The sequence below is a fragment of the Tinamus guttatus genome, unplaced genomic scaffold, assembly GCF_059628265.1.
Source record: "Tinamus guttatus ecotype Peru unplaced genomic scaffold, ASM5962826v1 Tinamus_guttatus_pri_ptg000240l, whole genome shotgun sequence".
Classification (NCBI taxonomy): Eukaryota; Metazoa; Chordata; class Aves; order Tinamiformes; family Tinamidae; genus Tinamus; species Tinamus guttatus.
In genome coordinates this window covers 10,387,418-10,404,963 of record NW_028288774.1, presented here as the reverse complement: position 1 = coordinate 10,404,963, position 17,546 = coordinate 10,387,418, and the positions used below count along the sequence as shown (strand labels likewise).

Sequence of the window (17,546 nt, the reverse complement as noted above, 5' to 3'; positions counted from 1 at the left end):
ACGGAGAAGAACGTCCCTGGGCACGTTCCCCCTCCTGCCTCTCGCGGGACACCAGCACGAGCAGCTCTTGGTGACACACGGGGACAGTCTGCACTTCCCAACATCATGGCCATTGCATGGCCCTTAACCTGCCTTGGTTACAAGGGTGTTTTCACAGGCTCTGCAGCTCAGCACAGTGCAGCAGCCCCGCTTGGCGAGGACGGCTCAGCAGGCAGGGCTGGGGAGACAGCTGCTTTGCAACCTTCTTATCAACAGCACTCCCAGCTCCCGGGCGGACCGGCCCACGCACAGGAGATGGAGCGGGCTCTTCCCCTACCTCCGCCAAAATCTGGGAAGCAGCCGGCTGGCAGTGGGCCCAGGAGCAAGCCGAACCGTGGGGGTCACCGTCCTTGGCAGGACTCCACCGCGCCGACCACGTTCGCAAGCCTGGGAGACAAGAGCTGCTCCCAAGAACGAACCTTCTCCCCGCTCCAACGGGGCAGCCGATGGGAACAAGGGGGTTTTATTATTTTTAATCACGGCAGACAGTCCCAGGGAATCTTTCAGCAGATGATGGATGGTCCTCCTGTCCGGCGGGTCCTTTGCGTGTAGATACGCCGGTTTGGTAACGCGCTAACATCACCCGTATGGAATTTGGGGCCGCAGAGGGAGCTGCTGGCGACCTCAAGGCCCCCCAGGCCTCAGCCGGAGCCACGACAACACGGTGCCATGCACAGCCTCGAGCACGGCCACCTCTCGCGGGACCATCCTCTGCGATGCAAGGCTCAAGAATCCCAGATCTCTCCTGCCAGCGGGAAGTTTGGGGACCACTCTTGGAAGGGAAAGGCATTTGGAGCTGTAAAATAGACCCATCAGAAAAGGTTCTGGTCCAGTTCACGAGACATTTGCATTTTTGCTCTCGCAGAGAGGGAAACTAGTCCCCACGGCCTCCCTACTGCAGCTCCCGCCAGTTGGATCCTCCTCCTCTTCAATGCGCTCGGGCTGTAAAGCAAGCCTAATTGCACAGTGGAGAAGAGCAGCATTACCCCGACACGCACCAGGCGTTAGAAGTGAGATTAACATTGGGCCTGCTGCTTTTTATAGCACCGGCGAGCTGAGATGTGAGAGCCCTCCAGCTCGGCCATAAGTCATTGATTTTACGCTCCCGGGGCTACGCATTTGCCCTGTGTCCCATAACCCGCATTGGCAGGAGGGAGCTGGGCTGGCACAGCAAGCAGAGCCCAATTGGCAGGACTCTCCTCTCCTTGCAGAGAGGGCACAAGACCCCCAAGGGCACCTCCGAGCAGCCCTCTGCCGTCCACCAGCATCTGACCTTCCCAGCCACTCACCCACCAAGCTCGCCACGAGGGTCTGCTGCTGCTGGAGAAAGCGGGATTAGAAAGTAGTAGTAAAAAAATACAGATAGATATATATAAAAACAAAAAAACAGGCCGCTAACAAATCAAGGCAACCACAGGGAGGACACAGGAGGGGAACACACTGGTGCCAGGCTGTGCTGGAAGGTAGGAATTACCCTGTTGGGTCCCCATGGCCTTCGGCAACAGCCCGCGCGGGCAGCGCCCGCGGCTCTCCCTGGCGCTGCCCCTTGCCCTCCCCTTCTGCCCAGGCAGCTGCCCCAGCGGCCACAGCCCCGGAAACGGCCGGCGGGCTCCGCTCACGGGAAGGAAGGGGCCGGCAGCCTCCTGCGGGCAGACGAGCAAGGCAGCCTGCATCTAGCTGGAGATGGAAAACCTCTCCCTCCCAGGGGCTGCTCCACGCGAGCCGAGCCAAGAAACAGCGACACGCAAGCACCATTTCAGATCTCATACTTTGGCTTTCCATATTCATGACTCCTCCAAAGATAAGGGGAAAAGAGTTCCATCCTACTGAGGGAATAATTATGTTTATCTCACCATCTACTTTCCTGGATCATTTTGTACCCTTGGGCCTTTTCATCACCAGATTCAGTCCCCTTCCCGCATGACCACTTTGCATTTCAGACTATCGCACTGCAAGGCACACAGGCCCTTATTTGCTGCCCATACAGCAGTGGCACTCCAGGGGCGCAGCCACCCGCTGTGCTGAGCATCACCCTGAGAGCGCGCCGAAACAAACCGTCCCTCCCTCCAGGGCCAGCTGCAAAGCCCTTCCCCGCGCACCTGGGGAAGCCCTGCACCCGAGGACCCGAACGGGCTGCTGCGAGAGCTGTCGCTCTTGTAGCGCCCGGGCGCCTTGCCCCGCCACCGCATGCACTGGCAGCAACGCGGCAAAGGGAGCGCGCCCGGAGCGAGTGGGGCTCTCAGCTGTGTCTGCAGAGACGCCGCATAATCCCGTTTCGAGGAGTGGTGCCGTCAACACCGCCGACTTACAAAGAGGCTGATTTGTAGGTTAATTAAAGAGCAATATTCTTTTGTGGAAACACTCGAGGCGCCATAAATAGAGGGAGAGTAAAACTCCAGCGGGAGCAGATAATGAACTGAGTGAATCGACATGACAGGCATTGGATTCCCATCTTATTTATAGGAATTCATTAGGAGGATAAGGAAAAATAGACCCAGATAACAAGATGAAATGGTGAAATGGCTCGTGTTTGGAGAGGGCTTTGCAAATACAAAGCCTTGCAGGAGCAAGAGATCTCCATTATAAACTTCTTAAACACAGGACAAATCTTTCCACCGGGATCTCCGGATAGAGACTCAATGGGAGGAGGGCCGCCCCGGCCGTGCCCAGGAGAGGCAGGCAGGGCCGCAATTGCCTGCTCTGCCCGAAGCCCTTCCCAAGTAGTTACCCCCTGTGTGTCCTCCTCAGCCCCCAGGCATCACCCCAAGCTGTGCCAGGGCCACAGGCCCTCCTTGGGCTCCGGCTTTCCAGACGGAACGGCACAATCCCACCAGGCGCAAGGGCCCAGCTGCCGCATCCCGCTGCTCGTGGCCGGTAAGAGGCAGGAAGGGCTCATTTCCCAGCCAGCGCGCGGAGAGGGCCGGGGCTCCTGGGACCGATGTCTGTGTGAACACAGGCTTAGCAAGGGCTCGCAGCCAAGCGCTCCTGCTCAGCACCTGGGCACGGGCTGCTCCATGTGTCGGAAACGTCGGGATTTTTGCCTCAAGCGGGAACCGCACTTGAGCACCGTCACTCAGGCTCAACTTCCATCCTGATTTCAGAAGGTTTCTGGGTTCGGCCCTCAGCCCCGCTGTCAGACAGCCGGGCAAAGCAGCAGTGTCCTCGGCCGAGGGTGTCTGGACAGGCCCCGCGGCTCCCTGTGAGCAGCGCGGTCCAGCACGGGCCCCACGCACCAGTGAGAACGGCGCAGAGCAAGCCTGTGCTGAGAGCCCACAGCTCGTCCCAGCAAAGCCGCCACAGAGCCAGAGCAGGATCCAAAGGGACCAGAGCCGTGACGCTCTGCCATGTGGGAGCAGGTGCAGATCCAGTGGATCCAGCATCTCACCAAACCTGCCGTGCCCAGGGCCGTGGCGCTGAGCACAGCGGTGCTTTCTCTCGTGCTCTGGTCACCTCAATGCTCCAGGCACATCCCAAAGCGCCTGGGAGCCATGCAGTGTAACTGCTCTGCCCGCAGCCACCCTGGGAGGGATTACAGGAAAGCAGGAACAGAGGATCTTCTCCGTGATCCCTTGTATGTCTTTGCACCCTGCCCTCCATCCTCATCCGCAAACAGGACTAGGAAACGCAGCTGAAAAGCCAAGGCTCAGTCAGATCAAGCTCAACAGGAAACCCTGCTCAGCACAAACATCCCTTGGTAAAAGCCCCCATGTGCCCCTCCAAGCCCCTCACCAAGTGGTCCCAGGCTGCTGTTGCAAAGGGAGCTGGGACCTTCATCCCCAAGTGGGACTGGGAAAGGACAAGACTGGCCAAGGACGGGTACAGAGGAGGAGCCTGTCCTGGCCCTTTTCCATCCCCAGGGCCAGGGGAGTTTTTCTGATGATTCCCCTGGTGGTACAGGGTGGATGGCTGTATTTTCCCTTCCTGAATTTCTCTTCTGAGGCCAGAAGCTCTTTGGAGGAGTGGTGAGGTTCAGAAACTGTGTAATCAATCACGGAAATCCCAAACCATCTGGAAATCACCCACTCCAAAAACACCCCCACGTGCCCTCTCTGACCTCTTCCAACTCCCGCTGGAGACCAGCGGGCATCAGCGAGGACAGACTGGCAGCACAGGGGAGCCAAGAGGTGGGACATTAACCCAGCATGCATCAATTCAGCCACTGAGCTAAACACAAGGGGCCAAGTGGCCCCTTCTGCCTGTCCAGCCTGAGCGGAGAGCATGGTGCAGAACGAGCCCTCCGGCAGCAGGGAGGGCAGCGGAGACCACGCAGGACAGTCCCATTCCCACCCGCAGCAGCGGAGGGCTGCACGGAATGGAACCCCCGCGTTAGCATTAGCCGCTGGTGAAACCTCCACGGACAAATGGAGGGGAGCGCAACCAAACCGCCCACCTCCTGCTGCCCAGGCGGTTGTGCTTGCACAGGAAGGGTCGAGGCAGCGCTGCTATCAATTAAATCCACAGAGCAGCGCCAGCCGACACCCCCGCGAGGACATGGCCCTTTACAGATCTCCGAATTGAAAACGCACGTTTCAGCGTTCATTGACTACCAAAAAAGAAATAGAAGCCAAAATAACAGCAATAACCGGGGGGACACGAACGCGCTGGCTCAGGTGGGTCCCCAGCGGCGCTGCCCGGGCCGCGCGGGGAGGATGCGCTGCCGCCTCCCGCACCCCGCGGCCGAGCCGCGACCCCCGCACCGCCAGCCCCGCGGCCCGGCCCGGCCCGGCCCGGCGCGCAGGACCCACCGCAGGAGGTTCTGCAAGCCCCGCTTGCTGCAGTGCCGCCGCAGCACCGCGCCGCTCATGCTGCCCCGCCGCCGCTCCCGGCTCCCGGCTCCGCTCCCGCTTCCCGGCGCCGCTCCCGGCTCCCGCCGCCGCCGCCCCTTTTGTTCGCGGCCGCCCGGCCCGCCCCGCCGCTCGGGAGCCTCTGCTCCCCGCCTTCCTCCTCCTCCTCCTCCTCCTCTCCCCGCTTTCCTCCCACCTTTGCTTCGCCTCCCATCACGTAAACGGGAACAAAGCCGCGGCCCAGGGGCAGCGCCCGGGGTATATCCCGGAGAGGCTCTCCTGGGAGAAAAAAAAAAAAAAAGAAGAGAGAAGTCGCATCCTATGGAGAGAGGTCTTCAGGCAGGTCCCTGCCTGGAGCATCCAGAAGGGCCCCACATGCACAGAGAAGGTGAGATTAAGGAGAAAGGGGCTTGGTGCAGGGAAACTATCAGAGAAAATAGTTCTCGGTGGGATTAAAAGAGCAGCTCAAGCCACAGGGAGCAGTACCGGTGCTGCTCCCCCACCCTGCTCCAGAGCCTCAGTTTCCCCAGCCACCACACCAGCGAAGAGGGAAAACATCTGTCACGTCTCAGTGCTTTAGGAGGAGGAAAGGAGTGCGAGAGTGTCCAAGAAGGGACTGACACCACTGTCACCTGCTCCAAGACGCCTGGCCGCCCTGCAGTCAGACTCGTATTGTCTTGCCTTCACGCAGCTCCACCACGGAAACAGCCTTAGAAAGACTTCTTTTCCTACCTTGCAACTCTGAGTCCATGTGCTGCTTTTTGGGAAGGGCTCTTCCACTCAGATGCCTGGACTTGCACGAGCAACCCTGGCCTCCGGCTGATGCCTGCACGTATGGCTGCCCATGGCACAACCTGCCCATTCCCCCACGGTGAGCAGAAAGACTCACCCAGCTGCCTCCCACGTGCAAGGAGTCACTAAGGGACCATCCTGCTCCAGCACTCACCTTCCCTCTGCCCTCAGACCCCCTCATCCAACTCACACTTTTCCTCTCCCTCCCTTCTGCACGGACATTCTTGCAGCTCAGTAAGTTGAACAGGGGAAACAGGGCAGCTGCCCATGACATACACCAAGAAATCCCCATGAAGAGGAAGTGCATTAAAACCCACCTGAAAAGGATGTGCTTCATCTCTCCCCACACCCTCATTTTGAAACAGTTTGTTTATTCTGCAGCTATTTACTGAGCTTCTCCTAAGCAATTAGGCACAACAAAAGCCCCTGGGCCCTGAAACGGATCCCAGCCTGATATTACGGGCTGCTCAGGTGCTGCCTTTTTCTGTTCTCCATTTCTAAGTTTGGAGCTGATGAGAAGGTCCAAGAAATTCATCTCAGAAAGTCTCTGCTGCTGCAAAAGAGCATGTCCCAATCCTGCAAGTACTCACAGGACTAGTTAGGTTTACACATGCGAACACTCCTATTGACCTCATCCCAATTGCCCACACACTTCAAATGAAGTCTGTACCTACGGCGTTTTCTTTTTGGAAGGAATTATCCCAATCCTGCCAGCGACTCCTATGGCCTCATGCAGCCACGGATCCAAAGCAGAGCCTTGGCAGGCAGGGACACAGCTAACAGCTAGAGGCCAGCAGCAACAGGGGGCTTGGGGAGGAAAAAAAAAAAAAAATCACAGCTCCCCACTTGGAGCCCTCTTATTATAGCCGGAGATGCCACACAAGCCAGAGCAGGCTGAGGAGGGGCCGGGAGGAATGCGGCATCGGTAGCAGGGAGGCGTGAGCTCCTCGCAGGGACAGCACACTAATCTGCATGGGGGAAAAGGGCCCTGCTGCAAGGAGCCAAGCACACAGCCGTTGATGTATCCAGCGGAGAGCCTTGCCTTGGCCCCCCAAGATCACATCCTCCACAAAGGTAGTCCCCACGAAACCAGAGAGCTCCTCAAGGCCAGCACTGATCACCACTCAGCGACAGGGGCCTTCAAGGAGGATGGCAGATAAATGCTCTGCTGCTGCCCTTGCTAGTCTAGGGCCGAAAGGAAGGTGAGATGACACTAGCTGTCTTACTGGTCTAGGGTGAGAAGATCATTTAGATAAACAAAGCGAAATACTCAGGAAAGGGATCCTGCATCACAGCAGTCAGCAGGCTGGGAGGGATTCCTTGTACCGAACTTGGTCTGCAAAAAGTCTTCATGCCGGTGAAGGTGGTTGGACTGCTGGTCTCCCAGGGAAGGTTTTCTTCCCTTCTCACTGTTTTTCATCTTCACCAGAGAAAGACGGTAGACAGGAGGAAAGAACACACTTCTTTCAGCATTCAGCAGGGACATGCAGAGAGGGTGAGGAAAGCCCTGCCTCCAAACTCACAATCTGCAAAACTTTCCCTGAAAGGAAAGCTATACCCTCTCAGGGACAATTCCTAACTCAGTGGGCCAAGAGGCATTTAGACCCAATACTCAAAAGCACAAAGCCTGGACCCTAAGGGACCACAGAGAAGCAGTAATACCAGAGAAATCCCACACTCTCCGCAGAACAGAGGTAACTTCCGTCCCCTCTCTCCTCCCTGCACAGTCCAGATGCAGGCTGAGTCATACTGTATACTCAAGAAGAGTAAGGTTAGCATCAGCCTCACAGCTGCTCATGCATTTTGCAGAAAGAAGCTTTGTGGTCCCATCAGGAAACAGGTAGTGGTGCAGCAGAGACATGAAGAAAACAGCCAATAATTCATCTAGTTTAAATTGTGCCAAAAAAGAAGAACCAGCACAAATCCCTGCAGATAAGCTGCATCCCAGCACAGGAGCAGAGATTTTGCCCCTGAACCTGAAAGCACGCTGCTGGCCAAAAAGCTCGCGGAGCTCTTCCCAGCAACAGGCCAAACTACAACGGTGCAACAAGCCAGGAAGGAGCCACTCAGGGTCCACTGCTGGGGGAAAGAGGGCAGGAGTCCAGAGAGAAAGGGCCACACCAGTTCCCGTTAATTATGTAATCACTCTGCTATGTAGGGCCAGTTGCAAAATCAGTTGGAGGCTAAAACATGGTTTAAGGGGAAAAAATAGTGAAAAAGTCCAGTCCTGTTAGCAAATTAGTGTAGCCTGAACTATCTTCTCCAGTATCGTTGGGATGCAAGCAATATCAGCCAGGCTCAGTAGCACTGTAACCACAACGTCCAGGTGCTTTGAGGCCAGACCTTTATGGGTGCCATCTGCTTCAGCCAGCTGCCAGAACAGTTTCTAGAGGCTCATGCTCCGCAAACCAGAGGTGAGATCTCATCCAGAGAACTCCCTCATGAAAGGGCTCCCCTGCATCAACATGGGCTAAGCAGCCCTGTCCCAGTAAGGGATGCTTTGAGCTGGCTAGAGACCCCAGCACCAATTCTTCAGCAGAGCTCAGCTCCAGGGACCCTCACAAGGACATGGAATAGAGGACATCTCTATTTGTTTCTGCTTCTTGGCTAATGTGACTCATCTGCCATCCCAAACACCTCTCCCTCCACACATGCCAGCACAGCAGCACAACTCCTTAAGCACTAGCCAGGCTACCTTGGAGTCACAGTTTGATGAGAAAAAATATGTTGGTTAGCACACGAGCTGCATAGACACCATGAGCCATACAACCACATTAAAGACGCCTGAAGATGACAAGACATCCCAGTGCAGTTGCGATGAGAGACTCTAAGCACCGACCCTGTGATAGCAGCCATCCTGTCAGGACAGCAGACAAGCAGAAAGTGGCTGCAGGGAGAGGATGGCAGCCCTGCCAGCACTCCAAAGGAGAGCCTTCCTCGGCCCAGTCAGCGAGTTGGGAGAGACATTCCCAAGCCAAAGCATGATCCTGGGATGCTCGGGGAGGGGATGCTGTAGGCGGGAGCTGTCTTGGCTGACTTTTCACCCATCCCACACACTTGGAAGAGCATCCGGGCAGCAGGCAAGGGAGACAGCAGGCACTTGTGAAGGGGCCTGTGAGGGACAGCATGGGCTTCCCCTGTGAATGGGCAAAGTGGCAGGACAGCCAAGAGCCAAGCAGGAATATCAAAATAGCTGCAAGAGGTTCGGCTCACGAGGAAGAACATGTATGATTGTGGGCCAAGCCCAAACAGTCAAACATCATGTCGTAGTGCGTCTGGAGTACTTGGCTTTGAAACAACGACTTTGTTCCTATAACATCCAAGGCGGCAAAAATGAAGAGGAGAGGAAGAGGCATCTATGAAGTGCAGCCCTCACCTCTTACCCATAGCTACCTCATTCCCCTTCAGAATAGGGGGGGGCCCATGTTGTTCTGCCCCCATGGAGCACTTCATGGTCAGACCCACAAATCAGAAAGCACCAAGATTTTCTTCATCTGCTAGGAAGGGGCTCTTCAGACAACACAAAAGTCCACCAGCCTGGTTAGAGAAGGCTCTTTGCTCCTGGAGAGCAAAGCAAATGAGGAAGAGAGAATGGGGGGCCAAGGGAGAAGAAATCAAAAGGAAGATGCCAAAAGATACATTAAAGAAAGGACAGGTGGAGATAGCAAATAGAGGTGGTGTAGGGCAGAGGGGATGTAGGAGATCAGAGCCCTCATTGCACTAGGTACTGTACAAACAGGGAGAGAAGCAGCAAAGGGAATTGCCATCGGAACGAGAGCTGAAGCAGCATGACTCACCACAGGAGCAAGGCTAGACGAGTGCTTGGAGCTAGTGTGGTTACCCTGAGAGCACCATATCTATATATTAGGTTAAATCAACAGAGCTGTTGGGAAACAGGCAGGAAGACAAAACAATGAGCACAGATAAGACACTCCCCAGCAAAGGCAGGAGGGTTGTTACAGGACAATAGGGGAACTATTGTCCCCAGGAGACCAGCTCCATCTCTCCAAGTTCCCCCTCAAAAGCAGAGCCGAGCACCAGGGATTCATCCAATCCATAAATAGGCCATAGGCAACTGCCAAGAGTTTGCTCTTTTTGCAAGCAGGGTTCAACAGTTCTTTAGTTTTAAGGATGCTGGAGAAGCAGAGCTCATGCCAACACTCCCACTCATCATGCCAACACCCCAGTAGCTGGTAAGTAGCATATATTGATCATAGACTTTGTTTAATATCTGATTTTATGAGTATTTCACATATCCACAGAGCTATTGTTGGAACTTGATAACTTTTGATGGCGAGCCATCTGCTGAACCAAGATCACAGGTATACACAGGAGAGAAGGGTGGTTGTCCAGGCTGAAGACAAAACGTTGCCTTCTCTGGGGCTACCCTTCAGTGAACAGAAATTTTAACATCTGCTGAATTGATTTGAATTTCAAACTTGCATCAAAATAAGCAGGACTGCCTTTTATTGGATTGCTGGATTAGATGGACACTGCACACTTGAAGCCCAAGTAACATAGCCCAGCTGACCAGTACAGCTTTCCAGGATTGCTATCAACAAGTTCAGCTCAGTGTAGGCATTTTAGCTCATCTGCAGCTGTTTGGTAGCACTTCATGTTGCAAACAGGCTTTCTTAGCAGTCACTTGTCCCTGCCTCATACTGAAATTATGGTTACTTCAGCTGAGGTTAGAGCTAAAGAGCGAATCCCTGAGAAACTCCAACTTCCAGGCTATATCCTCTCTTCAAGCTTTACCCCAACTTAAAGCTTGCCAGTGTTCATCCATGCCTCCCTCAAAGAACCATGGCAAAGATGGGGGCTGATATTAAAGGACACACTGTCATGGATCCAAAAAGCCTGAAGATCACCACATGCCTCTGCCAAGGGGCACAACAGCAGTTAATGTTCCAAAGCCAGGCCTGATATCTAAAGAGGAGTCTTGCTGCCACTGAGTCCAGAAAACTGGATAAGGCCAAGCAGAAGGAGCAGCTAAGACTTTACACAGAGTATCAGGTGGAGTGAAAATAAACCTAATAAGTATGTGCCAGCTCAAGGAGGGAGAGAACCTAGCACAGCAAGGATGTATAGACTCAACTCACATCTTATTCTCTCCTTGGGGACATCTAAGCTCACACATGCTGTTGTCAGCTCCTGTTACTTGACACTAAGTGGCAACTGCTTAGAGACACTTATTTTAACAGGAAATGATTATTGCTAGCTGTTTTGTTGAGGGATAATTCAGCCCTCCCAAATGGCTGGCAGTTGTGATGGTTTGAGATCTGTCAATAGTTCACAGTTTGTCAATGGTAACAGCTCTGGAACAATCTTTCACTGGAAAGGAAATTACATTTGCAGCAGCAAAGCACATGCATACACACGCACAAAAGAAGAGATCATATTTTCCATACTGTCTGGCATGGGCTTGATAAAAGGAGTTGCACATACTGTCCATTTAACAGCAGAAAAATACTTAAAGTTGGAAGAGGGGCTTCTTAGTAATGCTAAAACAATCCCTAGCAAAGGACACATTTGTAAAGTGAGCATGTAAGCCAGAAACTCCAGCTTATGTAAACCAACAGCTTTACTGAAGCCAGTGGGATGATGCTGATTTGCACCAGCTAAAAAAGTTTGCTTTGCACTTTGGTACAATAGCAGGAAAACTCCAAGGAAATTGTGTTGCACATTGCTAAGCAAAAAGTTACTCCCAGGTGGCTCCAAGTCTGCAGATCCTGTGGTGCAAGAGGATCAATCAGGCTGATAACAGAAGCCCACCAACTTGAATTTCATCAAGGAACTCCAGTGATATGTTTGTTTATTTTTTTATTTTTTTCCTCTTTACCCATAGAGTCCCTGATTTGTTATCAGACATGCTGGGAGGGTATTTCAGCTGCCATGAACCAGAGCTGCTCCTCCATTCCTCCAGAGATGGAGTTACCTGGCTCTGCCCCATCTCTGACAAAGCTGCTCATCCCCATATGACTCAGCACTGAGCACCTAACCATGTTTCTAACCCCAGCATCCCAGGAATTATTAACTTAAGGCAACAAATAACAGAACAGGGCTAAGAGCCCTGGCTTGCTGCAGTTTTTCTTGCAGAGGATGAGACTGCCAACCACCCTGCCTGTGCACTGCAAAGCAACAGTGAAGCCCCAAAAAGCCTGTTGCAGACCTGCCCATGAGAAAGGCAACCCAGAGTGCCGAAACCTGGGATTAAGACACTCCGATGGCTGCCTCACACATCTGGTGTGTGTTAGGAGGGATCCTCTGGCAAGGAAAACACACCCGGATTCCAGCGGTGCTGCTTAACCCGTTCATGGCTGAGCCTCTGCAGAGTGCCGGCACAACAGAGAGACCAAGACACCCAGCCAAGCCTCAGGACAGCCCGAGGCAAATCTCAGCAGTGCCTCGTGCTTGCTAGCAGTATTATGAGTGCAGGGAGCAACCTAGGTGCTTCCCCATAGATATCAAGTTCCATTTTTAGATTCCTTGGGATATTCAAGACACCTGTAAGACATGACATTACCCAACAACCCCTGCTCATGACAGCAGATTTGCACTCTCAGTGGAGGAGTCAGAATGGCCATAGGAGCCAAGGAGCCCAGACCAAATCACCATGGACTCTGGATACCTCTTTCCTTTGTGCTCCAGTGCCCACCTCTCCTCCTCCCCTACCCCCACTCCCCCCCCCCAAAAAAAAACACCACGGTAGGACCCACCTTCTCCCATCTGCCCAGAAGTGGGGAGCAGCTCAAGGACCTTCTCCATTCTGGAGAGAAGCGCAGTGCCAAGACCTGCTCCGGGAGGCTGCTTGCCCAGCAGCGTGCTCCAGATGTGAGCCAGTGAGGAGAAGGGGCACTGGCTGCTGCACCCTCCCAGCAGTGGAAGCAGCCAGTCTGGATAACTGCTTCCCTGGGAAAGGGCCGAAGTCCTGGGAGAGCAGTGCAGAAGAAAGTGAGTGGGGCCAATCAAGCTCCGGAGAGGAGCCAACTCCACTGACAATGTAAGTGGTGAACGAGGTAGAAGATCAGCACGATGATGGGCACAAGTATGGATGGAGGCAGAGCTGCAGCAAGGCATTAGTTATCAGGCTCAGAACAGAGGCCCAGGGTCCCCAGGCTTTGCTGGGGGAGGTGCACACCCCCATTAACCACTTCATTGCAGAACAGGGCCTGTGCAGACACCATGGGCAGCTGTGATAATCCCACCTGAGATGCACTCAGGCTCGCCCATGGAGCAGCACTAACCCTGTTTCAGCCACAGCGAGGGCAGAGACCTGCATTCAGTTAACTCCTGTGGCATAGCTGAGAACAGCCCCTACTTGTCCCCACCCGCCCCAAGGCCAGGAGACCACCTTGCACCAGACAGGGGACAGCAGCTCTCCCCTAACCCTGCCTGGCCACCCCCGTTTTCCTCACCGCTGCTGGCCTCAGGGCCCTGGCCTGTGGCTATGGCCGAGCAGAGCTCGCCCCCTCGTGGGATTCGGAGCCCGCGACCCTGTGGGCCCAGGGGTTGGGATGCCTGCAGCCCCGTGGGGTTACGGCCCATCCTCACCCAGGCAGTGCCAGGCTGCCAAGAGCCTCCTCACAACACCCAGCCCAGGCCTGGGGTGCCCAACCCTGCCTGCACACGTAGTCCCACAGCAAGGTCTCCCCCAAACCCAAGGGGAGAGGACGCCACGGTGCAGCCAGGCTTCCACCCAGCAGTTTTGAGACAGCCCATCAAGAGCACATCCTCTTTTTGTGACTACGCTCAGCGCTCACACGTTCGCCCACGGTTAAAGAGAGAAGTAGAATTCAAACCACCAGGCAATCCCCTGCTTCCTTTAACACGCACTCCCCTCCTAACCTGCAGCTTTTCATTGCAAAACAAGTTCAGATGCAAAGTAACCTAGGCCTTTAGGCTAGAGAGAGAGAGAAAGAGAGGGCATTTTTCTTGGTCGTTCTTTTTCTCTCCAAGGGAAAAGGGACAGTGCAGACACCTGACATGCCCCAGTAATGAGAGGAAGGCAGTTCCTTACCCTCCACTCAAGGCCACTCCCAACACACTTATATTCAATTTGAAAGTACTGAAGTGTTGCCAAGCTTTACTAAATTATCCTTGTGAAACCTGTTGATCTTCCCTTGCTCACTTCACCATTTTTTCCCCTCTTTGATTCACTCAGCTAGGTTAGTCTTTAGCTGTGCAGGGATCTGAACGGGGATCAACCATCCCTCCCCTAAGGAATCCCATGCCCCGAGGAGTCCAAAAACTTGCTACATATCACTTTTCCCTAGACAACCTCCTTCCAGCCATAGATATACTTAGCAACAACAGTCATCTTAGTAAGGATCCTCCAAGTGTTCTGTAAGGATGTGGAGAATTCAAGACAGCTGGGGACAGATATGGCGAGGACAGGACAGGGGCTTGCTAGCACAGCAAAGCCTTTCCCCAGGCAGTGACCATACAAGGGCTGCCAAGGGCTCCCCGTGGCTCTGGGCATGGGAAGCCCCAGCAGGAAGGGGCCTCAGGAAGCTGAGTGTATTTGTAGAAGGCTGTTCTCAGCCCCTAGCAGCAGCAGGGAAACCCTCCTGCTGCAGAGAGAGATCCCCCTCAGCTGGGAATACCCTGCAGAGCACAGCACAAATAGCCGCAACGCAAGCACAAGCACAAGCACATCCACACATCCAGTAACTGTGGTCAGGGCCTACCTGAAGATCCCACTGCTTTATGCCAGTGAGCTGAATAGCAGTGGTGCATTCGGTTATCTAGCCATAGCATAAAGCAGGCCTGCCCTGCCCCTCCAGCCCCTCTGCGTTACCATGTGAGGCCTGCCTCCCCACTCCAGCCCAAATGCTGCTCTCGGTGTTGCTGCACCAGCATGAGTTTTTGCCAGAACGCCCCAATTTGTATGGGGAAAAAAAAAAAAAAGAGCAAGCTGCAGACAAAGTAATTAGGATTGCAGTGGTATAGTTATGCAGGTATTAGCTAATTGTCATGTATGCTGGGCAGCATTGCATAGAAATGGTTCAACGCTTAAGCAAGCCCAACTCCTTTTCGCTCGCCCACTATACATCCTCACTGCACATCTACACTGGTACTGGTGAGCCTCATGATTTGCTTTCCAGGGAGTTCCTTCATAGACTTCATTGCTTACACCTCCAACAGCGCTTAAACTGCCTGGGGAGCATTGCCTTGGCTCCCTCTGCACCCAGAGCGGCTTGAAAACAGCTTTCTGTTCAAGCAGAGGGAAGGTCAAAGAGGCGAGCTCCTCACCCTGGCCACTTGGTGAGATGAGGTAGCCCTAAACAGGGAGCAAACAGCTGCTTCCTCCATTTCAGCAGTGGAAGTGACAAGAGCCTGGCAGATAACAAACTAAAACAGATATTTAGAAATTGTTACACAGGTTGGGAGAGAAAGTACTTCTCCATATTCTGTAAACAAAAAAGAAAATGCTTTCTTCCTCCCCCCTACTTTTTTTTTTTCTTCATTAACTCTTAGATTTCATTAAAATTTTAATGATTCAGCTAAGGGAAAGAAAAGAAGGGATGTACCACCTTTCCATCAATACTTATATATACACCCACATTTTAACAAGTTTCTAGAGTTGGACTGCTATAGATCCTGCCAGGCAACCTCTTCTGTTTGCCAGAAACGCAAAGGGGAAAAAACCTGACCTTGCCTCACCAGACAAGGAGACCCCACTGGAGCAGGTGTACCTGTACACACCACAGCAAGACAGAAACAGGAAAGCTCCAGCACCCTGAGCCACAGCAGCATCAGCTCCCATGGAAGAAGCCCATTTGAGGTCAGTCTTATACCCTAAGCCACCTGCAAGGACCTTACATTGCAGAGGCACTGGGAGACCCCGCACAATACACAGAGAAATCAGTGCATACCCTCATCAGCAAAAGCTTCCTCTTCTGAGAAAAGACAGTCACACACAGGCCCTCCACCACCTTTTGAAGCCTCCAGTCGAGTCCTCAGCCCCAGCTAATTGCTGTCAGGTGTCAGGCAAAACACTTACAACACCCATTAGTGACAGGAGATGACACACCTTGCTCCTCTCGTTGTCACTCAAGGTTTTCTTTTTTTCTGAGAACATGAACTGCATCAGCTTTCAGCAGCCTGGGGGAGAAATGCTAATGCAAGCTTTGAAGCTAGAGGCAAAAGTCAGGCAAACCCCCAGGCTCCCCAAACGTGCAGTCTGAATCCAGCAGAATCCAAATCTAAGTACGTCAGTGTGATACCTCGACTGAGCTTCTCTCTGTCTTCCTCGACCAGCTGACACACAGACAGCTGCAATTTGGTCTCTGCTGCTGGTCTCTTTTCTTTTAACCCCTATGGAATACTGTCTGCTTTGGAACTGACAGACCAAGTTTATAGTCACTGTGAATAAAGCAACAAGGCAGATCAGGCAGAGAGATGTATAAACCTCAAAATGGGAGTAGGTAGCCTGAAAATTTTCCAGAATAGACACAGGAAGAGTTCAGATCTCTGAAAGAGCATCACCTCCCCACCACATCCCGCCGCCACACTGTTGAGGCTTTAGCCTCCAGTTTCACAAACATCCAGGAGAGGTAAAAACGGCAGATTTGCTCATATGCCCTGAAAGCTAAAGGGATTTAAGTATCTCCAATACTCTTTTCTCCAAGATCACCCACAGCAGAGAGAACATCTATTCCAGGAGGGCTTACCACATTTCCAAATGCCTTCTTAGCCTCCTTGGTGGCTGCTCTACAGCTTCTGCCCAGCCCAGAGGTATCAGCGGGAGATAAGTGCAATCACATTTTTGCGGGGGGAGGGAGAGTGCTCTGGAAAGCCCGTGTCCCCCAAAAGCTCAGGTGGGATGTCACCGGGATTGCTTCGAGAAGAGGCAGCTAATCTCCACCCTCTTATCTTAAAGAGGGGTCTGATTTTAACTATGGTGCACAACAGCAAGTCCAAGCCTTGTAGCTAGACCCCTTGGCTGACCTTGGATGGTGAAGCCCAGGTCTTCCTCCCAGCCCTATCCCCAAGGGCTTTGGAGGTCAGAAGAGATAAGAAATTTAGCAAGACTAAGTCTCTCCCGACTTGGGGAGGTCCATCAAATGGAGGAGGCTGCCCCATACCCAGGCCTCACCTCTCACTCTCCAGGGGGGACTCATCCACTACTTGATCCATGCCTTCCGCACCCGCCTGGCACTCTTCTGAGTCTGACATCTTCTCTCCTTGCTGGCAGCCCTGGCAGGCAGCTCTGCTGGGGACGAGTGATGGCTCACGCTGCTGCCTCAAGCCTTCCTATGCTCAGCAGAAGTGAGCTACACCGGAAACCTCACGGGCTTGGGGGGATGGGAGACAGCTTCATTTTTTGGATTATTTTAAGGTTTTGCCTCTGCCGTCGACTTTGAAATCAGGAAGTATCACCCTGTGGCAGTGAGCACGGCAGCCTGCCTTTGCGTTCACAGCGCAGGCAACTGCACACTGCGGGGTGCTGGTGCTCCTGGGTGACAAGCTGGTCAAGGTGTGGACATTGTCCTGGTGTCACACCTTACCTGTCAATAGCACGGCTGGGGCAGCCACAGAATGGGGTCTACCCCCCAGCTCCCACCCCAGGTTCCTTGCACCCCAGTATGAGCTGCGTAAGGCCCAAAGGGCAGGAGAGCAACTCAGGTACCACCTGGAGATGGCAGGGCCAAAGGAGCATGACTGAGGCGCTGCCATGAGGACCACAACAATGGCCTCCAGCCACCACTGGGCCACCAGGCTGGTGACCTGCCCCTCTGCCTGTGCACACAGGCTGGGGAGGAGGAGGATGGAGCAGCCAGGGCCAGCCCTGCCAAGGCAGAAGAGGAAGCAGCAGGAGTTATGGCTGCTGATGCTGTGCATGCCCAGCCTCACCCATTTCCTTCCCATGGCAAATCGTTCCTCCACGCCCTGCCATTTTTGTTCACCCCCAGCGAGCAACCTGCAGAT

At 53.7% G+C, this 17,546-nt stretch overlaps 1 protein-coding gene across 1 annotated transcript in view; it reads right to left on the bottom strand.

Moving 5' to 3' along the window:
• Nucleotides 1-16,830, bottom strand: part of LSP1 (lymphocyte specific protein 1) — a 40,833-nt gene extending 24,003 nt beyond the window's left edge. Inside the window, exon 1 of the mRNA XM_088525851.1 lies at nt 16,714-16,830. Within this exon, the coding sequence (XP_088381977.1) occupies nt 16,714-16,793 (80 nt within the window). The 5' untranslated portion in view covers nt 16,794-16,830. The remainder of the gene's footprint in view (nt 1-16,713) is intronic.
• Nucleotides 16,831-17,546: the final 716 nt, after the last annotated feature.